General features: G+C 42.2%; 1 protein-coding gene across 1 annotated transcript in view; it reads left to right on the forward strand.

The window, feature by feature from the left end:
• The window catches only part of piezo1 (piezo type mechanosensitive ion channel component 1 (Er blood group)), a 55,279-nt gene that overhangs the window by 29,162 nt on the left and 9,161 nt on the right, over positions 1-16,956 (forward strand). Inside the window, exons 6-30 of the mRNA XM_030765168.1 lie at positions 5,505-5,694; positions 6,122-6,335; positions 7,297-7,454; positions 7,658-7,752; positions 8,055-8,145; positions 8,275-8,378; positions 8,565-8,825; positions 9,256-9,361; positions 9,658-9,839; positions 10,046-10,194; positions 10,446-10,604; positions 10,844-10,950; positions 11,217-11,380; positions 11,638-11,814; positions 12,383-12,508; positions 12,852-13,052; positions 13,211-13,415; positions 13,631-13,735; positions 13,994-14,150; positions 14,406-14,649; positions 14,897-14,993; positions 15,164-15,329; positions 15,491-15,580; positions 15,927-16,003; positions 16,345-16,419. Coding sequence (XP_030621028.1) covers positions 5,505-5,694; positions 6,122-6,335; positions 7,297-7,454; positions 7,658-7,752; positions 8,055-8,145; positions 8,275-8,378; positions 8,565-8,825; positions 9,256-9,361; positions 9,658-9,839; positions 10,046-10,194; positions 10,446-10,604; positions 10,844-10,950; positions 11,217-11,380; positions 11,638-11,814; positions 12,383-12,508; positions 12,852-13,052; positions 13,211-13,415; positions 13,631-13,735; positions 13,994-14,150; positions 14,406-14,649; positions 14,897-14,993; positions 15,164-15,329; positions 15,491-15,580; positions 15,927-16,003; positions 16,345-16,419 — 3,700 coding nt within the window. The remainder of the gene's footprint in view (positions 1-5,504; positions 5,695-6,121; positions 6,336-7,296; positions 7,455-7,657; positions 7,753-8,054; positions 8,146-8,274; positions 8,379-8,564; positions 8,826-9,255; positions 9,362-9,657; positions 9,840-10,045; positions 10,195-10,445; positions 10,605-10,843; positions 10,951-11,216; positions 11,381-11,637; positions 11,815-12,382; positions 12,509-12,851; positions 13,053-13,210; positions 13,416-13,630; positions 13,736-13,993; positions 14,151-14,405; positions 14,650-14,896; positions 14,994-15,163; positions 15,330-15,490; positions 15,581-15,926; positions 16,004-16,344; positions 16,420-16,956) is intronic.

Here is a 16,956-nt window from a genome sequence, read left to right on the forward strand (position 1 = left end):
CAGATACAACGAAGACCAGATGAGATAAGACAATACAACTTTGCACAGACATTTCTTATGCCATCCCATACACTCATACTGAGCTAGACTTTTTTTTAGGTTTTCACACTTAATACACTGCCCATGAATATGGGGCAAGGTATTAACATATCATAGAAAATAGCTCTATATTCTGCCAGACAGTGATGTCTGTAGCTTTATGATTATAACATGCCATAATATTCTTGACTGCTAACCATCCTAAAGGGCTGATCCCTGGCCTTCCTTGCATTGTATTTATGTACTTCAATGAGAGAGTACTAAAATGCTCATTTCAGAGAAGTACAAAGTGAAACTGGTGTCTGAGACTCTGGTTTCCTCTTTCATGCTGCTCGGTTGGCATCAATTCATCACTTCTGAGGAAACAAGAAAAAAGAGAGTAAGGAAAGCTACTTACACTGTACTCTCATATGAGTTCCTGGAAAAGAGATACTTTTCTTTTTTTTTTTGTACTTTCATGATCACAGGTCACGTGACTGTCTTGTGCGTTGCAACATGTAATCGTTTAGGAATTTGTCCAGATGGTTGGAAATTGTCAGTTTTGTGGTCTATTATGTTCTTTCACATTTTACCTCCTGGTACAGTTTTTCAGTTCTGCTATGCTAGCTCATGTTTCAGTGTTTCTGCTCTGGTGTGTAACTTCTGTAGTGGAGGTACAGGGGAAAGTGTGTGTGTGATGGTGTCAGTGGGGTTGATGCGTGATGAGGTAATGGGGAGATTTGGTCTGTGCTTGTGACAGAGGGCTATTGTTAAACTAGCAAAGAGTTTTCCAGCAGCAGCAGAGACAAGGGGCTCCCCACATCTCAGCAGCCAGTCTGACAACTCTGAACCGATTAATCACGCTTTCATGTACGGTCCCCCCCCCCCCCCCCCACCGACCTCTCTCTCTCTCTCTCTCACTCTCCTTCTGACTCACTCTGTCTTACTCACACACACATGGACACAGAGAATTGCACATCACATTTAAGCACACTCTGCTGATATGATGACAAGAAGGTTAGCAAATCCTACCACAGTATGTAGAATGGTAACCCCACTGTTTCTCTTTAATCATTAAAAGCTCTGATTGTTTGTTTTTTTTTTCATTCATTTTTGTACTTTTCACACTGTTCTCCACATTTACTTTTCTTCTGTTCTCTCGTTCCCTTTGTGCCATTCCAGCACTCAGCCTGGACAGCTGCTCAGAGCCTGACAACTTCCTCCTGCTGTTGCCAAGGCAACAACATCAACAAACATAGGCTGCCCCAATATATGTCAGCACAGTAAAATAGAGCTTTTTATAAGACCAATTAGCAAGTCGGCCTTGCTTACAAGCCACGTGTGTCCTCTGCACTGAAACTAGCCAACAGCAAAAAAAAAAAAATCTTACAGTGTTTAATCAGCCGTATAAGAATAGTCATCTGTTTTGTTCTAGACTATTCTCTCCTGTCACCCTTTCTCGCAAAAAGTGTGTTCTTGAGAGTATCAACAGAGGGTTGATAAGAGTAGATAATAAACACACCCTGATGGTGTCCATATGCTCACTTGTTGGGAGGGATCAACCCACCATTCCAGAAGATGATTAATTAAACATCCACCAGCTTCTGAACTTTGTAAACGGGCACTGTCCCGCCAGCCCTCTGACCATCCCATTTGACTTAGTTACCCAAACCTGCTGGCGTGTTTCTAACATGTAAATACAGCGTTCTGTCAAGCTTTCCCCGAGGTTTTTTGCGGCATTGGTTTTGCAATACAGCATTATGAATTCAACATTCCAGCCAACACACACCCACATATAAAATGTACGGGCCCTGTGGCATTTGTGTATTAGTGTTGTAACAATGCAACCGCAGTGTAGTGGCAGCGTTCCCGTTAAGCATCCAGACAATAGGCTTTGATGTGGCCAAGGCTGCATGCAGGGCCTGATGCTGTTCAGATGGGGAAACAAGAGATCGTGTTTATGCATGTCTCTGTGCCCAGCAAGATGAGCTCTCAGCATTTCTAACACTGATTACAAACAAGAAGGAGAGTATTTCAGTTCACTATATAGCATATTTTACACGTGAAGCGTACTCTAAGCGAAGATATTAGTAGAAAGGATGGATAGTTTTATAGTTCGTCCCCAATACATTCTGTTGTACTTCTAATGTTTTTGCTGTGAATTCTGTTCAGTTTTTGCATAGGCAAGAGAGAGATGTGGAACGTGTCAGTACTATAAGGGTAATGCCTGATGTCAGGGGCCTGCTGAAGGAAAGTCCATTCCTCACTTGCGTGCCATGTGAAGCTGAATAACTGAGCTGAGAATGGATTGCTAATTAAAGCTCTGTAATTCATGGGTGAGGAACCCTGGTGTGAAGAGGATCTGGTTTAGTTGTGGAATGAGACTGGAACCTGACCTAATGGCCCAATGCTGATCCAAGGAGAACGGCACTCCGGAATAATCCAACCACTCTGAGCGTCTGTAATGGGAGAGCGCTCTGTCCAGTGGGCAGTCTTACAGATGGTGGCCTTCATATGTGTAAGGTGAAAAGATGACCTACGGGTTAGACGACTGAGCCTATAACTGGGGCACTGGGGCACTGTATCTCTGTTCGAAGAATGGAAAACATACACGTACACACTAGGAACAACATTTTGTAGTTGTGCGAGTGTGGATGGAATATTATGTCAGAATATTAAAGGGAGAGCGAGAGAGAGAGAGAAAGAGAAATTATTTTTGTTGGAATGTCAGAAATTAGGTCAGTTCTGGAATGTCAGTTATGGCCCTCACTTAGAGAAATCCTGCTGACTGGTTCCTGCCTGGGAAACAGGTGTATGCTCTCATGAAACAGTCAGAAATGCCAAGAGACTGGCAGAAACATAAATCAACAGGAGTCCTAGATTTGACAGACAGATTTGAACAATTTCTGTATGTGTTCAGTGGACTCCCTCTGCACCTCTCTGATTCCTCCTCACTAAAGACTAATGAGTGTGCATTCCCCGCTCAGAGGAATAGAGATAAAGAGGAGCATAGTGGATGAGAGAGGTTATGTAAAGCAAGATGAAACTATGAAATGAAGGAGTAAGAGAGGGAGGTAAAAATTGGAACGCCAGTGTGTGTTTGTGTGTGTGTGTGTGTGTGTGTGTGAGAGAGAGAGAGAGAGAGCGAGCAAGAGACAGATAGAGAGAGAGGATGAAATCAGGGAAAGGAATTGAAGGAAAAGGAGACACGCTACCTCTTTTTTCTCGCTTTGATGATTAGAAGAGTCTCTCTGTTTTCAGCATTCCTTTTACTCTGTCATGCTGAAGGTTAAGCGGCTCTGTGGGAGGCCAGATAATTGGCCTTAAACAGACTCAGTGTGGGTCCCACGCCCTGCTTCGCCTTAAAAAGGCAGTAGGCAATGTTTAGGGGACGTTTATCTCTCAGGTATGGCACAAATGTCTCTGTCATCATCATCTGTCTACTGCTCCCCTGTCACCTCTGTCCTTCTCATGAGGACAGCCTGAGTGTTTTAAGTAAATATATTTTTAGGTCCGTCCTGCACATCAAGTCTTTACCGTCTTTTGGCCAGACACACACAGACCAAAAAAGAAAAAAAAAATGTTCCCAACTGTATTTGTTTGGGAGACAGCCCATGGCTGCCTCTCTCTTAAAAGAGATTGTGAAATAACCTTAGAAACAACGCAAAGACAACATACATCACACAAGGCAACAAACACTCAGTCGGCTTATTAAATATCATTAGCCTTGCTTAAGTATACTGTGTTAAACCTAATGCAGACTGAAAAACAAATTTGGGGGGTGGAAAAATCTTTTTAATTGATCTGTTCAAGATGTTGAGTGCTTTAACAGTGTCTAGCAGCCACTACTGTTTTTTTTTAACTTTTGGGAAAAAGGGTAGATATTGGCTCTGCAAAGACAGAGCCGATATCTACCCTGTATTTTGTGTGTGTGTGTGTGTGTGTGAGTGTGTTGGAGAGAGAGAGAGAGAGAGAGAGAGAGAGATTTGGCCTGGAAAAGAACACTTAGACTTTCACACACTGAAATCTGAACCTTTTGATGTGCAGTGTTTTTTGTTTCATTCATGGGAGAGAGGCAGGGGAATTTAGCGTAAGTGGCCTTCATGGTCTGTGAATGTTGGTAGCACTGGTTCCCACTGACAGTGAGGAGAACTGACACTGTTTCTTATACTGGAGTGAATTTTTCCAGGCCTTTCTTTGACAAACTCGTTTTAATCAGTATGTTTGATTCTCAAACAGCAGTTTATATAGGTTTTGTTCTGTATTATATAAAAGAAGGTCATGGCACAGTATATATATTCACAAGTGCAGAGTAAAATGGATGGTGTAAGATGATTAGAAAATGTTGCATCTGAAGCGTTTTAAAGCCGAATATGCATGATTTAAATGATGTATGTATTTTGCTTCAGATGCTGCAACAGGCGGTGCAGCTGAAGAAGTGTCCTGCAGGGATCTCCTCTCACATCACAAACACATATATACGCTCATGGATATTCTCTTTTAAACATCCAGACTTCAGCCTCAAACACACTCAAATCAAGCAATTTCTTTTTTTTTTGCCTATTACTACTTCAGGCCTTCTCTCAATCATAAACATGGCGTTGTCTGAGTCCTAGGAGAGACCGCTGGTTTGACTGATCTCCCAATCAGATTGTTTATTTTGTTATGTGCTGTCGTCAAAGGTTACCATAACATGAGGAAATTCTTCTCTCGTCATGGTATTGTTTCAGTTGTTTTGATGACTCTAGTTCCCTTTTCAGTCCCAACAGTTCCTTCATTGTTCAGTAGATCATTTGTAATTTATGGGTGGAAGAAACGAATGAAAAGAAGAAATGCTCAAAATCACTCACCACTATATTGCTAAGTTTTTGAAGCAATCAGTTGTTTTCCTTGGGCTGACTGTGGAATAAATCCAATTGTATTATAAAAGTCATGTTATGTTATCATTACCACATGTATTGAGCAGGAGAAAATAGTGATATTTTAGATGAAGGTCATATGTTTCCACTGTATTATCTCATTGTTTGTCATATTTAATCAGATTATTTTTTTTGTTGTTGTTGTTAATTTGGGAGCGTTCACTGGAAACCTTTGGTTCAGGCTGCCGTGACACCAGCTTTAGAGTGTGTCTGCGTGAGGTTCTGTTACACGCACACTGCATATGTACAATGCGCATGAATTTACTGAACCTTTTTTAACCTTTTAAGGCATTAAAGAGTTTGCTTAACTTATATCATCTGTCAGCAGTCACCTCATTGATCATGGACTCTCCAGACTCTATCCTTTAGCGCTCACAGTGTTTGTGTTAGCACAAGTTGTTGAGTTGTTTAGTAAAAAAAAAAAAAAAAGAAAAAGAAAATTGGATTTATGACATGGGATAATGAAGTTTCCAGAGTTCCCAGCTGCATGGAGCTCAGGTTCCCTGTTTATTTCACTGACCTTGGCTCTTTTTTTTTCCTGCTGAAAAGGATGATGATGATGAGGAGGAGGAGGAGGGAGATGAGGATGATGAAGAAGGGGATGATGAGGAGGGCAGGCTCTCCCACAGCGTGCCTGATGAAGAGGAGTCCTCCAGCAGTACAGCTTCACTCTTGGCTGCTCGACTCCGTGCTGCTGCCCAGAAGTTTCTGAGAGATCTGGGCCGTGTTCTGGCTGTAACCCTTCTGGCTCTGGCCGGTAAGATACTAAGGAACCGACTCAGTGTGGAACCGAGAGAGAACCCAGTAATCTGTCAACAGAGAAGAACATTAGCACAGGCTCCTGCTAAAAACTGAAATAAACACACACACACACACAAAAATAAAAGTAGTGGCAAATCTCTCCATTCATTTTTGGGAAAATGTTGTGGGATGAGAAAAAAAATTTGGAATCATATTTTGATATCCTTCCCCTTCAAAAATATCACCGCTCATCTCACTATTGCACATATAGATTAGCTAAAAACACATTTCTCTTTGTCTGGACTATTTTCTACCAGAAAATCAACACTGTAGTAGATAAAACTGCAGATTATTGTAGAAAATTGGGAGAGAGGTTTTAGGGTAATGATGTAACTGATTTAAATTGATTGATGTACTAAACTCTCCATATTTATCATCTTCAGGTATCACCTTGCCCTCTGCCTTCTCCGCTGTCTACTTCCTGTTGTTTATTGGGATATGTACTTGGTGGGCCTGTCACTTTCCCATCAGCCACCTTGGCTTTAACGCGCTGTGTGTGATGGTGGGATTCTTCACAGCAGGACACTTGGTGTGTTTGTACTTGTACCAAAGTGCTCTGGCACAGAGCATTTTCCCCCCACCAAGCCTGTGGGCCAGGTACAGTTCTCTTTCTTTTTATCTCTTTCTTTCTCTCCTTCTCTTTTGCTTTCCATCTATGCACACTAATTATTATCACTGTTTTCAACATCTGAAAATGGAGTAGGCTGTAACTATGTGGTATCCCTTAGTGAATGTTTTCCGGAAGGGCCTATACTTTAGCTGACATGGTAAAATGAGTAATTAGAGTACCTCCTGCTTGTTCAGGCTAAACACTATATGTGGATTAATGGAGGTGAAACACCAGTGCATCTGTTCATGTTTTGTGTGTGTGTGTGCGTGTGTGCGTGTGCGTGTGTGTGTCTGTGTTTTGCACGTATAGTTTGAGTATATTATGTAAGAATGAGGAATTGGATGTTGAAAGACGGTATGATAGGCGTGTAGGAGGCATTGCTGTGTTCTGAGAGAGTTCATACTTCACGGAGGAGTAGAATATTTGAGAGAGTTGACGGCTTCATGAGGAATGCTGTCAGCCGGAGATGTTAAGGAATGTATGTTGTGGAGTTTCACCGAGACTCTGTGCTCCTCTGCATCAGGAGAATGGCACACAAGGAGTGGAGCCGCTTTCTGACTTTCTTGCCTGGCACTTGCTGACTGCTGGCATAATGTGCCAACCTGGCACTGTGTAGAGAAAGGCAGCACTCTTAAGACCAAAGCATCCGAGCAGGAGACATCTGGAGTAGCACTCTTTCTCTCTCCCTCTTTCTTTCTCCTTCGCCCCCTCTCTCTCTTTCTCTCTCTCTCTCTCTCACTGGCTATGTGCCCTGTTCTGTCAGGTTGCCAGTAGTGAACATACCTCCTGTCCCACAAATCTCTCTTGACCTCTTCTCTAGTTCTGAGTTAATGATATATAGATATTAGGTTGAAGTGGCTAGCTGAAGTCCATCAGGGGATATGTATCATTTGATGACATACGATACACAGACAAATGTCCCTATGCTTTTCTTCTCTCCTCCTACAGACTCTTTGGCCTCAAAAACATCATTAACCCTGGCAATTGCTCTTCCTCCTATGACATCATTCTCAACACAGACCATGATTGGCCGGTATACGTCAACCCTGGCATTCTTCTCCTCCTCTACATCACTATGGCAATTGTGCTGAAGATCAGTGGTCGTGGCGACCATGGAAAGGTACTTTTTGTGATGTCTCAAATATCTAAAAAAAAAAGATCATGACCAGTCCCAATTTTGCTGCATCACTATTGTATGAGTGTTGTCCCAACATTAGGACTTAAATTGTATTGCTTTGAAATGGTCATATGTTACTTACATATATGAGCTGATTTCATGTTTCTGTGCCTATGCAACATGAGGATGGAGAAATAGTTAACAAAGGAGTGGAGCCTGCTGGTGGAGAGGAAGTGGAGCTGAGACAGTGGAGGACAGAGGGACAGGGCAGAAAAGATGAGACTGAGGTGGGGAAAAGAACCTTTATTCTCCGTAATGTCTGCAGTAGAAAGGTCTGTGTTCACTGCAGCTTTGTCATCTTTAAACATACAGTCATGCGCAGACAGACATAATAAAATGTCTGTCTGTGCAATACAATTTTCTTAGAGTGTGTTAGGGATGGAATGGAAAGTTCTATAAAGTCTAATTACAAAAACTATAAAGTATACATTTTGGAACTGTTGATCACACAAAAGTGTAATTATGTAAATGGGCGTAGACACCTAAATGTAATGAAAATCGAGATTAAACTCCATGTTGTTTACTATAGGAAATGCTTCTCTCTGCGGGGGAGAGCCCTGGCTGTGATTCAGACGGTTCCAGAGTTCATGTGATCAATGGTTCGAGTGAGCAAGTTTTTGGTATTATTGTTATTGGAATTATGGTTGTTGTTGTTTGTTTGTTTGTTTACATTTTTGTGTTTTTCTGATGCAGTGAGAGAGCTTTTTACATTGTTTTGACCGTTCAGTCTGTGTGTTGTCTGTGTCCAGGGCTCAGTGGCACTTCACAGGGACAACAGGGAGACAGTACTCTACATATACTGGGTCGCATGATCATGCAGCAGAGCTACATCTGTGCCCTCATTGCCATGATGGTAACAGAAACGTGCCTTCAATATGTGACAATACACTTCTGTGTTTATAAAGACAATTTACTATCAAAACAATTGTGCCAAAATGTTATAAATGTAAATGCTAAATGTTAAAATGTTATCTTATAATGCAATTTATATAACTTATAATGCAGACAACGTATGTATTTGTTGTTTCTCCCCCTGCAGGCATGGAGTATCACCTACCACAGCTGGCTGACGTTTGTGCTGCTGCTATGGGCCTGTGTGATCTGGATGCTGCGGGCACGCAGGCACTTTGCCACTCTCTGCTCTCCCTTCATCCTCCTATACGGCCTGGGGCTCTGCTGCCTGCAGTATGTCTGGGCCATGGATCTAGAACCTGAGCTACCACACAAAGTGGGAACCATGGGCCTCCGGCAGCTGGGCCTCGACCGTGCCCAATACCCCTGCCTCCGTCTGGGAGCCATGGTGAGAAAAACACTATTTGGGCAATGAATTCACGACGTCATAATTCTTTAGGTATAGAATACAAAGGTGATGGTGAACAGCTGAAGTACTCACAGTTGTGTTGTTTGTTAGCAAAGAATTTGATATGTATCTAGGTCTATGCGAGGATTCTTAGAGTTGTGTTTTTAATTCAGACCCACAAATCTCTGTTAAGTGAAGTGGTTGTGTATATAAGGGCAGTGAGCGGCAGAATTAATCTTCTTGTTTGATTGACCGGATTAGTTGGTAAATCTTTTAAATGCTAAAAGTAATGCTAATGCTAAATGCTAAAAGTAACCAAATAGTTTGGTTTACAAAGGTATTCTTCAGCCCACACCAACCTTTGTTTAGTCATTGGTTTAAAGACTGTGTTTTGTGGCTTTGAGATAATTTCTCTGTTCCTCTTCTTCAGTTGCTGTGCACATTGACTTTCTGGCTGCTCTTGAGACAGTCAGTGAAGGACAACTTCAGCAGAAAGAAGAGTTTGGCAACACCACTGCAAGAGGTCACAACCGGAGGTCAGAGACCAATACAGTTCAGCAGTTATTTCAATAGATTTTCATAGCTAGCATTAAAGTCACTAATGCTGGCATTGAACTGTTGTCCTGGCATGAGTTTCTCCATTTGTCAGTCAATTATAGAAACATTTAAGGAGTAATGTATTGTAGGTAATGTAGGAGTAATGTATCATTTTCAATGCAAGTTTTTGTTTTGACCCTTTTCTTTCAAAGGTCATAGACATATGATGTCAGCCTGTTGAAATCTCTCTCTCTCTCACTCTCTCTCTCTCTCTCTCTCTCTCTGTCTCTCATAGAGGGCGCTGGGCGTAATGCATCTGTACTGAATGTGTTGGGGAGCATTGTGATGAGTTTCTATGCTAAATACTGGATCTATGTTTGCGGGGGAATGTTCATCATGGTCAGCTTTGTCGGCAAACTGGTGGGATACAAGATTGTCTACATGCTCCTTTTCCTACTCTGCCTGTGTCTCTATCAAGTAAGCATTTTTAATTCTGGCCCAGTGACCAAATTATGCCGCTTAATTAACTAATTGTTAATTCGTTGCTGTTCATTGTTGCCTCAGTAAGACCGATATTGGTTCTAAACCCAGAAAGTAGTCAATCAGATCATGAGAAGTTATACTTAAACCTGGTTTTTGGAGTGGTTACATCTCATGTATTACCTATCCATCTGTCTTCTCAGGTGTACTACTCTCTATGGAGAAGACTGCTGAAGGTGTTCTGGTGGTTGGTAGTGGCCTATACCATGCTGGTGCTTATTGCCATCTACACCTTTCAGTTTGATGACTTCCCAGGCTACTGGAAGAATTTTACTGGTTTCACAGAAGAGCAGTGAGTCATTAGCTAGAAAAAACCCAGCAAAGTCAGACAAAAAAAACAAAACAAAAAACTGTCAATGTTTCCTATTCACATCTCACTCGAGCAAATGTTTAGGGCGTTTTGAAAGGTTTCGAATAGTAGGTTTTCAATGATTTTGACATTTTGGTATTTCCTTCCTTTTCGTTTATTTTGGGCTATAGAAATGATGATGATGATGATGATATGTGAGTAATGCCGTTGTTGTGTATTGCTCTCCACTGCAGACTCGCTGACATTGGGCTTGAGACGTTTACTCTGTCCGAGCTCTTCACCAGCATCCTCATCCCTGGGTTCTTCCTCTTGGCCTGCATCCTGCAGCTTCATTATTTCCACAAGCCCTTCATGAAAATCACCGACCTGGAACACGTCACTCCAATTCACAGGCATGGGCCTCTCCACACCTCACCAATTCTCAGTCACCAGTCTCCTCCCAAATCCTAATTATCCTTGTTCTTCCCCTTCATTTTCCCACTCATCTTCAGTAACTCCTCTTAGATATTACGTGGTTTAGTTGTGATTGGACCTAAAAAAATGGCCTCATGGCTCAGAAATGTTTAATACTGTAGTGTTTGTTCATCTACATATGATCCTAACATAAGTCTTACACCATGTATCCTTACAGGAAAAAGAGTCCACCAAAACCTGAGACACTACGTGGTGCAGAAGCAGGTGGATTTGAGGAAGAAGATCTGACAACAGACCTTGGGGATGAAGACTCTGAGGATGATGGTGAGGTCACTGATCTTCAGACCTTTCAGTGAAAGAACTTGGTTTAGAGCATAGAAATAGCAAACAGGAAGAAGAAGTCTGTGCTTTCAGTGCATCAACGATATGACTTCATCTTGTCTTTATGAGTACCGATAGGCATTTATTTTTATTTCATGTCCTCACATAGTGAACACTGTTGTTCTGGATACAGTTGGGGGTGATGTTGTTTGGTAAAAAGGGTCTTTTCTGCTGTACTCTGATGGTTTTTGTTGTCTGATGCGTCTCAGAGATGATGCCCAGTAAGTGGGGCCTGGTGATGGACAGACTCATGGTTCTCTTCAGGAAGTTCTTTGACATCCTGACTCATGTTCAGGTCTTCATCTGGAGGGTCCTAGAGCTTCACATCCTCAAGATAGTTGCTTTCTTCGTGGTCTGGGTTGCTCTCTTAGAGGTGTGTAGAGGACTGTTTTTGTTTTCTGACATCTTGATTTATTATGATGTTTGCTACTTTTTTGTATTGTTTCCCAGAAAGTGATTCAGTTTTTGTCTTTCATCCATACTCTTTTTTTGAGGGATTTTTCCTTTTTTACACCCCTCTGAAAACACTCATGTTTGTTTATTCTTTAATTAGGTGATGATATGTCCCTCCTTTATTCCTCCTAACCCTGCATCCTTTTCTCTCTGTTCTCTTCTCTCTCTCTCTTCCAGCCGTCTGTAATGAACCTAGTTCTGGTGGTGCTGTGGGCTTTTGCAATGCCCTACGGTCGCTTCAGACACATGGCCTCATGTCTGTCTACGGTCTGGGTTTGTGTCATCATCGTCTGCAAGATGCTTTATCAGCTCAGCATTGTCAACCCCAGCCAATATTCAAACAACTGTTCAGTGGTAAGCTATGAGTCCTGAAATACACATACTCACAGACGCACACACAAATATGCACACACATGTTCACACTATTCCATATCAGCAGCATTTACACCCTCCTCCACTGAGACTTCAGATTTTCCTGCTGACTTAACACCTCTCTCAAAGAACCCTGGAGCACAGACATTATTTGATCTAATTGCACAAACACCTTTGTGTGCTAACTCTGTCGACATGTTTAGGTTTGCACTTTATGGTTGTTAAAAGTAAATAGTGTTGTTTAGCTCTCAGATGATTTACCGACACTCTGGCTTTTCGTCACACATTCTGAGCGCTACGCTGTGTTTACTGTGACATCATAAATAATTTAACTTTCCTGTCTACGCCTGTTAGTTTATACAGCAGACAGGGATTTTGGCCTAGAATGTCGAGACAGCCATTTGAATGTTCCTCTTTCTCTCTCTCTCTCTCTCTCGCTCTTTCTCCCTCTCACTCTTTCTCTCTCTCCCTCTCTCCCCCTCCCTTTCCTTCTCATGACATCATTCTTTTTCTCTTGCCATCTTACTCTCCTATTTTGTCTGTTTTAAAGCCCTTAGCTAATGAGACCAACCTAAGTGAAGAGGAGCTGATGAACTCCACTCTGTACAGAGCGCCAGTGGACCCGGCCAACTGGTTTGGCTTTAGAAAAGACACTACAGCCCTGGGATACAGTAAAGTGAGATTCACATCCCCATTGCTGTACATTTACTGTCCTGAGTTGTCTCAGTGGTGAAACAGTTACATACCACAGTGTCTTCAGCAAACTTCTGTTAATTCTATTATTATTTTATGTCTTAAGTGTGTTTATTAAAAAAGTGAATCTAAGCATTCCGAGAATACAGTTTGTACTTTAGTTTCCATTAAGTATGAACTTTTAGTTTCCATTAACATTAACTTTTTAAAGTATAGTCATAAAACCTGTTGTCACAAATGTGATTTTTTTCTTGGCCTTGTTTATCTGCCTTACTGAGTAGTCTGTGTGAAAACTTGCTCTTATTGACTGTGTCCTCCTCTTTAAGAATCACCTGCTGGTTCTGATACTGCTGGTATTTGAGGCCACTGTGTACCGGCACCAGGCCCATCACTACAGACAGCTACAACGCTCTCCTCCCAATATCCCAGTCATCTTTCCCCTTGCCACCAGAGACAACCTGGACAAGGGCCTTCTCCACTGCATCAAGTACCTGCTCAACTACAGCTTCTATAAGTTTGGCCTGGAGGTGAGGCCTCTTTCTCTTTCTCTTTCTCTTTCTCTTTCTCTTTCTCTTTCTCTTTCTGTCTGAATGATTATGTCTAAGTATACATAAACATAGTAGATACCGTGAATGTTCTGTTGGTTTTATACAAATTCCATTCACTCATTCGCTCCATCTACTAGATATGTTTCCTCATGACGGTGAACGTGATTGGCCAGCGCATGAATTTCCTGGTGATAATCCATGGCTGCTGGTTGGTGGCTATATTAGTGCGCCGTCGCCGGGCAGCCATCGCTAAGATCTGGTCCAAGTACTGCTTGTTCCTGGTCATTTTCATGATCTACCAGTATATTCTGTGTGTTGGGATCCCCCCAGCCCTGTGCATTGGTCAGTGTGCTATTCTAACTAGTACTCACTGTTCTTAGAGGGACTAATAATATTTTAGTGATAGCATTTTTTAGTGTAACATTTAACATTAATGCCTTCAGTAGTCTTTAACTCACTATATAAAGTTTTAAATCACTAATGAAAGTTTATCACTCTATGTGTAGTTTGAGAGTGTGTGTGTGTGTGTGTGTGTTAACAAAGTGGCTTGTCTGCAGATTACCCCTGGCGATGGAACAATTCTGTCACCATTAACTCTGCCCTGATTAAGTGGATCTATCTGCCAGACTTCTATACCATTCCCAACTCCAAGAACCTCATCGGTAAGTCTGTCCACATTTCTGATTGAAACAGCAGAACAGCATCACAAATAACCACACAGGTCATTCCACGCTGAAAACGTGACGTTTGTCTCCTCGCAATAGCTAAAATGTGTACTCTCTTACTCAAAGGCGCGCTACAAATGCAGTGGTTGTCTTAGAACAGACTGACTACTGAAACCAATGATGAGAGCTGAATAGCCTGTTGATGGTGTCTGTTTACAAAAGCAATGTGTTGGTTTTCTGGTTGTCTCTGCACAGCGGACTTCCTGTTGCTGATGTGTGCCTCTCAGCAGTGGAAAGTGTTTGAGGATGAGAAGACAGAGGAGTGGATGGTTCTGGGAGGAGAGAACAAGGACAACCCCAACCCCATGGAAGGAATCCCCTTTAACCCAGCACCCAATTTCATCAACTGCAGGTACCACCCACACAACAGCACCCCCTATAGGTTGATCTGAGAAAATACACCAGTTTACTATTTTTCTGTTGGTGCTGTTATAGAAATGTATGAAATCAAAAAAAGTTGCAATCATAAAGGTGAAATCACGTATATGTGCCAATTTCATATTTTGTGTTAACTAAATACTTCTCCCCTCTTTGTTGTGTATTACTCTAAGTGCTCAGTAAAGTATATTCTCTCACTCCTTCTGTTTCTCTCTTTTTCTCTTTGCAGATGTTATCTGGACATGGCTAAGGTTCTGGTATTCCGCTACATGTTCTGGTTTGTGCTGGCCGTGGTGTTTGTGACCGGGGCCATGCGGATCAGTGTGTTTGGCCTGGGCTATTTGCTGGCCTGCTTCTTCTTCTTGCTGTTTGGTACCAGACTATTGATTAAGCCCTCCCACACTCGCCTGGTGCTATGGGACTGTCTCATCATGTACAACGTGGCTGTCGTCATCGCTAAAAACATCCTGTCTGTGAGTGAGCAGGAACCTCGCAGAAATCTGTCTGAGACTCACACACACACACACACACACACTTGCTTAAAAGTATACTTTCTTGCAAACTCAGTGAGAGAAACCTTGTTTGAGATGTCTGTTCTGCTTAGCATCTGAGTCAGTATAATGATCTTAATCAGACTATTCTAAATAAAAGACTTTCCGTAAATACTACAACTGTGTTGTAGAGTTTACAGTCGGGAAACTTTGGTGTGTTTCTCATCAGATCCTGGCATGTGTGTTTGTGACGGAGATGCAGAAGAACTTCTGCTGGGTGATCCAGCTCTTCAGTCTAGTGTGCACAGTCAAAGGCTACTATGACCGTAAGTCAGAGAGACCATGACTGGGTTCAACAGTTTCACTTTAATTCTCTCTCAACCATTGAATGACCCAAAATAATTATGTTTCTATACTAACCGTGTGTGTGTGTGTGTGTGTGTGTGTGTGTGTAATCTGTATGAATCCACATATGGCTGTACGTGGCATCCCACAGCTAAAACTGTATGTGATAAGGAGTGTACACTGCCAGTTGAGGAAGCAGGCATCATCTGGGACAGTATCTGCTTTTTCTTCCTCCTCCTTCAGAGGAGAGTCTTCCTCAGCTATTACTTTGTGCACGTGACAGCAGACCTGGAGGCCTCTGCCCGCCAAGCCTCACGGTGCGTACCAGTGCCAGTTTAGTCCCATGGGAAACAAACAACTGACTGTCATCTGGATAGTGTTACTGTCTATTATCCTCTTCGTTTGTAGTTTGAAGTATAATTCTCCATCCTAACTGTTTATTTCTGTGTCTCTGTCTCTGTCTGTGTCTGTATAACAGTGGTTTTGAGTTGTTCAGGGCCACCATCAAAAAGAACATGGATTTTCGCAAGCAGGCAGAGAGAAGATCCATTCAGCAACTCAAGTCATCGTGAGTCCCTGTGAAAATCATTATCCATACACTCCATTCATATTTGATAAACTCTGGTGGACATGATGTTCTGCAAAGCTCTCTGCCAAAACAGATCTCAAGACTACTATCATCCTCATGATGGCCACGGATATGAATGAAACATGGGATATTCCTACTCAAGTGTATATGAATATGCTTTATGATTACATAATTATGTAAAAATGTTATAGAAAGTCTTGCGTGTAATCATTGCTCCAGACCGTCTCCACAGTGACTGAGACAGTGTGGAGAACAGGAAGGACGTGTGTCAGGTCAGTGGATATTGTGTGTTTCTTTATCATTCTTTGTTCCTTGTCCTCCACAGGATGCAACGTATTCGTGAGAAGCAGCAGAAGTACAAAGATGGACGCAAAGCATCTGAACTAGAAGAGAAGTCACCAGGTACGCAGAGGCGCTCAGATAGGCCTGAGAAAAGATATCACTCACTTAATTACACACAGCATGTTCCACAAATGATAATGTGCCTACTTGCCTGTGTTATGTCAGCATTTTTTCAGAAATAAACCACACATGCACCTAGTGTGTGCAGTGTTCTTCCTCAGTCTGTCATTGCTGTCATCTCCTCTCCTCTGGCACATGCCCGTATATGTTACAGCTGATCCCCACCCACCTCGTACAGCTGTTTGAGTGTGTGTGTATGTGTGTGAGAGAGAGAGAGAAAGAGAGAGAGAGAGAGAAGCTGTATCTAACAAACTTGATCTTGTGTTGTGTGCATGATAAAGAAACACAGGATGAGAAGAAGAGAAGGAAATGCTCTAAGAAAGAATGGCATCATCCCTGGCTTGACCATGCTACAGGTACACTCATAATCTCTGTGAACATGTGTGTGTGTATGTGTGTGTGTGTGTGTGTGTGTATGTAATGTGTGTGTGAGCGCATGTCCTGTTTAACCGTACACATACATTTCATTGAAGTGCATTTCAGCCTGTGGCCTGTACTTGAGTCTGTTTTCACCTATGTGGATTTAAAAATAGTCACCCATTATGTGACTAGAACTCACTATTTTCATCCCAAGGGATGTGTCCAAGCCTACCCTCTGCTCTGTCAGATCTGTCTCTCATCATTTTTTTTCCTCAGCTCGTAGTATAGTGTCTCTGTGCTGTAGCTGACATATTTTTCCTGCACTGGTTTCATATGAGATATTTTCCTCTAACCCAAAGTACATTGCCCAGCAGTGGCTAGGGTCCTGAATCTTTTGCCTTTTGGGGCATACCATTCTGACTTCTTGAAGAGTTCATGTCTAAACCATTTGTGTTTATTATGTGTGATCCTTAGATGTTTCCTCTCAGTGTTTTGAGTACAGCTGAGAGCTGTCATCTCCAGGCCTTTCTGGC

Source organism: Chanos chanos, chromosome 2 (assembly GCF_902362185.1).
Source record: "Chanos chanos chromosome 2, fChaCha1.1, whole genome shotgun sequence".
Taxonomy (NCBI): Eukaryota; Metazoa; Chordata; class Actinopteri; order Gonorynchiformes; family Chanidae; genus Chanos; species Chanos chanos.